This window comes from Mustela erminea, chromosome 13 (genome assembly GCF_009829155.1).
Source record: "Mustela erminea isolate mMusErm1 chromosome 13, mMusErm1.Pri, whole genome shotgun sequence".
Lineage (NCBI taxonomy): Eukaryota > Metazoa > Chordata > Mammalia > Carnivora > Mustelidae > Mustela > Mustela erminea.
The window spans coordinates 75,088,517-75,095,832 of NC_045626.1; the positions used below are offsets into that span (position 1 = coordinate 75,088,517).

Consider the following 7,316-nt stretch of genomic DNA (forward strand, 5'->3'; position numbering starts at 1 on the left):
AATATACTAATGTATACTACATACTATACAGTACACTATATAGTATATACATATGTATTATATGCTATCCCTTTACTCCTATATAGTATATAAGTGTATATTATATACTCTATTTTATTATGCTATATTTTATATATACTATGCTTATATACTTCACTATATATATGTATATATGTTACACATAGTATATACCCATGGTATATACTATGGGTATATACTTTATATATATTATGTATATATACTTCACTAAACAGTATATATACTTTATATTGTATACTATATTATACTATATGGTACATATATGCATATATATTTTACATTTTACCATACTATATAGTATAGTGTGGGCAAATCATAATTTTATAATAATTCTCATACTAACAGATATTTGGATTTTTTACAACTTTTCACTATCACAAACAATACCAAGGTGAACAGCTTTATATAGTCCTGTGCATGTGTGTGCTTCCCTTACAATAAATGTCAAGGTGGAGTTGCTGAGTTTAAAGCCTATAAACATTAAGTGGAATTGAAAGCTCACCCCCTAAAATGTGGCACGAATTTACACTTCACACAGCAGAGCCTGAGCAGTTCTAATTTCCCACAGTCAGGGATTATGGGTTAATTTTTTTATACCTATTATATTTTATTTCACCTTATTTTAGAGAGGAGCAAAAGAAGGAGGAGAATATTATGTAACAGATGCTGTGCCAGGGGAAGGAGGGTGTCTAGATTATCCCTCATTCCCACAACACTCCAGAGCCCTCACTCTGAGTCATCATCCTGAACCCGTCTTCCTCCACCCCACCTCAGGCCTATCACCAATCCTGCCTCCTCCAAGGAGGCCTCCCAGATCTCCCCCTCCCCTGACTTGCTTTTGCTGGTCAGTGCCTGTGTCCCTCATTTAATCCAACGTCTATCAATCTGTATTAAATTGTAAACTGTGGAATATCCATCATGGAATATAATTGCAGCAGTGAAAGAAAATGAGGTAAACGTCTATATACTGCTGTCCATAGGACTTTAAGACATAATGCTGAATGGATAAAGCAAGTTGGACTGTGAGTATGATATGACACCATTTATATTTTGAAAATAATGCTATATTTTGTATACACATATGTTTAATGCATCTGGATGGATACCATCCAAACTTCATAACAGTCGGGACCTCTGAAGAATATAGGAAAACCTGGACAGGTTCTGGGTCAAAGGGAGTTCAGGTGTCTTAATTTCTGATAAGGAGAATTTATTTCTATATTGCTGTATCATTGGGTGAATTAAAATATCATATGGTATGCACTCAAAAGTATTTGTTGATGGGGCGCCTGGGTGGCTCAGTGGGTTAAGCCGCTGCCTTCGGCTCAGGGTCCTGGGATCGAGTCCCGCATCAGGCTCCCTGCTCAGCAGAGAGCCTGCTTCCCTCTCTCTCTCTCTGCGTGCCTCTCTGCCTACTTGTGATCTCTCTCTGTCAAATAAATAAATAAAATCTTTAAAAAAAAAAAAACAACAACAACAAAAAAAAAACAAAACAAAAGTATTTGTTGAGTGAATAAATAAATGAATGAATGTCAATGTATCTACAGTCATAGAAAAATCTAGAAGGATGTACAGGGAAATGTGACAATGGTTACTTCTGAGTGTTGGGATCCTGCATGAGCTTTGCTTTTCCCTGTATATTCATTCTTCCTGAGCTTCTAACACTGAGGACTGTACTTGTTAGAGGTGTGCTAGCTGCTGTAACAAAAGATACCCCAAGTGCAATGTACTGACACAGCAGAAGTTTCTCACTAATGAAACAGGCCAATATGGGTGTGCTTTCACTTCCACAGTGTGATTCAGGGACCCAAGCTCTTTGCATCTTGCCAATTCCTCATCCAGTAATTGTTAATCAAGGGTGATTTTGCCCCTCCCCCAGGGGACATTTACAATGCCTGTGGGTATTTTGGGTTGTCACAACTCGGGAGAGCAGTGCAGAAGGTGCTACAGGCATCTAGTGGGTAGAAGTCAGGGGTGTTGTCAAACATCCTGCAATGTATAGGATAGCCCCCACCATGAAGAAGGACCCATCCCCAAATGTCCCTAGTGCTAAGGTTGAGAAATCTTACCACAGGGCCTCGGAGGCCTTGAGTCCTCCTTCAACCCAGCAGACTGGGAAAGGGAGTGGAGAAGACGTGCCTACTTTTTAGTTTCCTTGGCCTGGAAGATGTGCAGTGACATCTCACTTTGCCAAAGGGAGAGCTATGCACGGGGGCCCCTTGGTGACAAACTGAGACACCGTGTAAACATTTCTACCTCTGTCTTTATGAAATGCAGCTCACAACCCTTCAGGGTGAATGAACGAAAAGAGGCAGGTGGGGTAGGGTCTGGATTCTGAATGTGCGCCAGTTCCTGGTGGAGGTTTGGGGGAACCTCCCAGGGCAGGGAGGACCCCCTCACTGGGTTCCCATCCACAGCTTGGTCTCTTGCCTTCTTTCTCAGTTGAACTTCCTATCCCCCTTGAGATGAGACTCCCCACCTGGTCTCCCACCCCTTGAAGTGGTTACCAACACCTGTGTGGTTCACGCTAACTTCAGACCTGCCCACGGGGGGCAGTCCCATCACTCCTGAGCTAGAGAGGAGGGAGGATCCTACATTTTCTCAACAGCACATGGATGCCTGTGTTTCAGGTCTATCCCACGGCCACTCGAGCGCTGGGCCTGGGCACCTGCAGCGGCATGGCAAGAGTGGGTGCTCTCATTACTCCGTTCATTGCTCAGGTGGGTGTCACCCTCAAATACCAGGGGGTGGGGCATGACAAAAGCCAAAGCATGGTAAGCAGCTCCTCTACGCTGAGCCTTCTGCAGAGCCCACAGTGGTGTGCACCACCTTCTCTTACCTAACAACCATCCTATGAAAGGAGTCATATCGCTTGCAAATGAGAAAATAGGCTCAAAAAGGTAAAGAGACTCGTCCAAGGTCACACAGCTAGGAAGCAGAGAAGCTGGGACTTAGATCCGAGACCCCAGAAGACCCTGGGGGTGCCATATGATTTGGCCAAAAACTAATTGGATTAGAACAAGTAAGATGAAAACAAACTATTGAAAACAACATGATTTGGTGGGAAACATGTCTCAGGCCCTGGTTTCTGAGTTGAATGATCGGGTGTATTTGCAGAATTTTGTAGCCCCTGGTAGGTCTTGGAACATTTCTCTCTTCCTCCAGGGATCTTATTTTGAAGTCATTTTGCTTTTTTGATAGCCAATTCTTTTTTTTTTTTTCCTGTCTTTATCATTTTTATTTTATTTTTTTTACCGAGGTAAAAGTCACAGAATGTAAAATTAACCATGTTAAAGTGAACAATCCAGTGGCATTTAGCACATTTCATAGTCTAGTTTCCAAACATTCCCATCAAATAAAACTCCATGTCCGTGAGGCAGCCACTCCCCGTGTCTCCTCTCCCATAGCCCACCAATGTGAGTTTTTTTAAAAAATAAGCTCTACACCCAACGTGGGACTCGAACTCAGAACCCTGAGATCCAGAGTCCCGTGCCATACTGACCAAGCCAGGTGGGCGCCCCCTGTGCATTCCGTTTGCATGAATTTACCTGTTCTGGATATTTCACATAAACAGAATTCCACCACAAGTTTTAGCCAAGTGTCTCTGTTTTGGGCCGCTGTGTGTGGCCGTTGTGAGACACTATTACCCGCTGCAGAGGGCCGGCCACATGCCTGTATTGTGCCAAGTCCTCTCGGGTATCCTATCCTCAGGAGGTAGATACTGCCCTACCCATTTGGCAGGTGAGAAAATGGGGTTTGGCTCTGCTGTTAAGCTAGAAAGTAAACAGGTACTGCTCTGAGAGAGTGTAGTTGAAGGAATATAGACCCTTGAGCCTGATGGGGTGTGAGCTCAAACCCCAGGCCCATCCTTCATGTCTGTGTGAGTAGAGTATTCTGCTTGGCCCTCTCTGAGGCTTAGTTTTTCTGTCTGAAAAATGGGGACAATTTCCTTGCTCTTAGTCGTGGGGACTGAACTGAATGGGGTAATCCCACAGAGGGCTTATAAGACGGCCTGGCATTATCCATACTTGCTGAATATCCCCTCTCATGGGCCCATGTCTCCCTCCCCCAGGTCATGCTGGAATCTTCCGTGTACCTGACCCTGGCGGTATACAGCAGCTGCTGCCTCCTGGCCGCCCTGGCCTCCTGCTTCTTGCCCATCGAGACCAAAGGCCGCGGACTACAGGAGTCCAGCCACCGGGAGTGGGGCCAGGAGATGGTCGGCCGAGGGACGCATGGCACAGGCGTCACCAGGTCGAACTCTGGCTCTCAGGAGTAGTGACTGATGCGGGGCTGAGTTGGTCTTTGAGGCCATAGAACGCAGGGAGCTTGTGGAGCCCAGCTGGGGCACTGACCCTCACAGCCCACGTCAAGAACTCACCCCAAAGGACAACCTGGACCTACAGGGTTTTGTGTCTTGACTCCGTTTGCTCATATTCACTGAGATCCCCCTGGGGCTGGGGAGGCATTTGCTCCGGGGGGTTCTCTGGAGGTGTGGGGGGAGGTTTGTTAATAACCTGTGGACCTGCATGGGGAAAACTGCCACATTAGGAGTGGCCGGTTTCACCGGTCGCCAACCAGATGCCGCCCAGAGTCAGCCAGTCACACCCTTGGTGAACAACCCCCCACACATCTCTGTAGATACAGTCCAGGCCCAGGGCCCAGTAGAGACCCGCCTCAAGGGACTCAACACCTGCCAACGGGATCTGTTCAGGAGGTTTCTTCTCCATCCCCAGCCCCGGAGTCTTCTTCTTTGAAATTGCAGGTGACCCGGCTGTGGCCTGAACAGCTTCTTCCTGGGTCTGAGAGATGCTGTCTCCGAAGAGGTCCTTTGGTCTGCCTCCCCAGGGCCTGATTAGCGGAGACTCTGACATATGGACATGTGTTTGAACTTGAGCCACGTGTCCCCTCCTGGTCCCCTCTGGAGTTGCTCTCTCTGGATCCAGCGGATCTACAGGTCTGGGGACGGCTGGGCTTCGACCAGATGACCACCTCAGAGAGCTGTCGCCCTCCCCCTCCCCCAGGAATTGGGGACTGAGGCCAGAGGAGGTGAGGATAAAGTCCAAAGCCAAAGCCGGGGCCTCCCGTTTGGAAACAACGAAGGCCAATGCCAGGGGCTTCTTTTCTGACCCCCTCGTTGGTCAGGCTGGTTGGTGACTCTTGGAGAAAGAAAATAGTTAACTCAGGTTTCAGTGCTGTGGATGTTGGGGGTGGGTAACTGGCTACTCGGGCAGAGAAATGGAAAAGATTCTATACCAACCACCCCCTCCCAGCAAGGTCAGGGAACCAGGAATCCTTGCCCGCCCCTTGGTTTCTTGTTTGCCCCTGCTATCAAGGGCCGGCTTGGTCTTTGTATAGAGGCAGCTCCTGGGGGTCCAGCAATAGTTCTCCGCCATCAGTGGGGAGGACCGGGAGGGCCCACATGTGTGACATGTGTACATTTGCAAAGGAAAAGAGGGCAGTTAGTTGGTTTTGCGGTTGGCCTCGGGAGGAAGGGCTGATGCCATTGTCTCAGCAGACAATATGCACCTCCAGGATCTGGTTTCCATGAGCCCTTTCCCCATCCTGAAGGCAGGGAACCTAGAACAGGAGGGTGGAAGCTGCTGGATCCCATCAAAGGCCAGAGAAGACTGACCTTCTGCGTGGAGACGCCTGCTTGAAGTCAACATTTTGAGGAAGCCAAATGTGTACGTTCATCTCTTATTAAAACATGTTGGTGATGGACATTGTAAAGTTTGAAGTTTGTCCGTGTGTCACGATGTCTTAGTGATGGTTCAAATTGCCAACTTTATCTATTCAAGGTAATCTCAATGCCTTAATATGATACTCTTTCCAGTAAGCTGGGCAAGTTGCACCATTGGCTGTCAATTTTGTGACCTTGAGCCTGTCGGAGATACTTTCTTCCAATGGCATGGGTGGGTAACTCTTGCAGGTTCAGGTCCTGGGTCAATGGCAAACAATCCCACATTCCCAAAATATAGACTATAGTCCCCTCAGCCCAGGCAGCCAGAGAGGAAGCAGCTTAGCAGATCTACCTCTCCCCAACACCCCCATTTCCTTGAGCCATGGTGGCTGTGGCTCTAATTCTTTCTGGCCTGTTGAGCTCTTCTGGGTAATAGAAGCTTAGCTTGCCTTCCTTCCTTCCTTCTTTCACCTTCTAGCTAGTCAGACAATGCCGGATGAGTATGTCCACTCCCATCCCCCTCAAATAACCTGGCAGAGCTGGGGGCTGGAGTGGAACAGAAATGCTTGGTGGGAAGGAATGTTTTCCAGGCCCCAGGGTAAAGAGGCTTGCAGTTGAGGACTTTCTCTTCTCAGAAAATGAAAGTTTAAATCTCTTTGCCCTCTAGATTGCCTACCCTTAGAAAAAAATTAGTATTATTGAATGATAGAAGAGCTGCCACCAAAACTGTCCAAGCTCTGAATTACACAAGGTCTTTAGCTGAAGACATTCGTATCTAATTTCGAATTTTTCAAAAGCTTCTGTTTCCATTAATGGAAATGTCAGCAGTTTCTCTCAGTGTTAGGAAAGATTTCAGAAAACATAGAAGATGGTCATGTAGCTAAGACTATGTGGTTTACTTCTTTCCCTTATTGCGAGTATTCTTACAACACAGAAGTGAGATGTGTTGGCAATGACATTAGAGTACCTTGAGTACAGACTTTGAAATGAATATGGATATTCATTATTTGGGGCAAATGTTAAGTAACAGAGAGCCTTGAAGGGTGAGATCGAGAGTCTCCCTTGGTTGCTACTAGTAAATTAGTTTGGGATAACAGGGAGATGCAAATGACAATAAAAGCAGTCAATAATAATAGTTTACCCATTTGAATATTAATTTCTCATTTAACAACAAGCACTGGGTCAGGCCGTTCTAAGGAAGGTTCAGCAGCTCAAGAAAGTCATCAAGAACCCAGCTTCTTTTTGTTTTTCTTTTCCGCCCTCCTCTGCCTGTTGGCCATTTGACCCTATGCAGGAAACCTCATGACTCCAGGATGGCTGCCAGGGTACCAGGTATCCGATTTTTTCAAAGGAGGCAGAAAGGGAAAAGAACAGTCACAAAAAGTTTTCTTGCTAAAAGATCTGAGTCTAAAAGCATGAGTCTTCCCCCAGAGCTGGAGAAGGAAGGACCTCCTTCCCACAGGATCAAGGGAAACCCACAACTTCTTGACAACGAAATTGGGATTCTGTTAGCATGAAGATAGAAGGATGGTGATGGGACATGGTCGAGAGGAGCCTTGCTACAGAGCTCTCATCAAGGCTGCTTTAATTGCAA

The 7,316-nt window shown here is 46.4% G+C and overlaps 1 protein-coding gene across 1 annotated transcript in view; it reads left to right on the forward strand.

Annotated features, from left to right (window-relative positions):
- SVOP (SV2 related protein) overlaps positions 1-5,772 on the forward strand; it is a 74,391-nt gene extending 68,619 nt beyond the window's left edge. Inside the window, exons 15-16 of the mRNA XM_032310935.1 lie at positions 2,670-2,759; positions 4,112-5,772. Of these exons, the coding sequence (XP_032166826.1) occupies positions 2,670-2,759; positions 4,112-4,318 (297 nt within the window). The 3' untranslated portion in view covers positions 4,319-5,772. The remainder of the gene's footprint in view (positions 1-2,669; positions 2,760-4,111) is intronic.
- Positions 5,773-7,316: the final 1,544 nt, after the last annotated feature.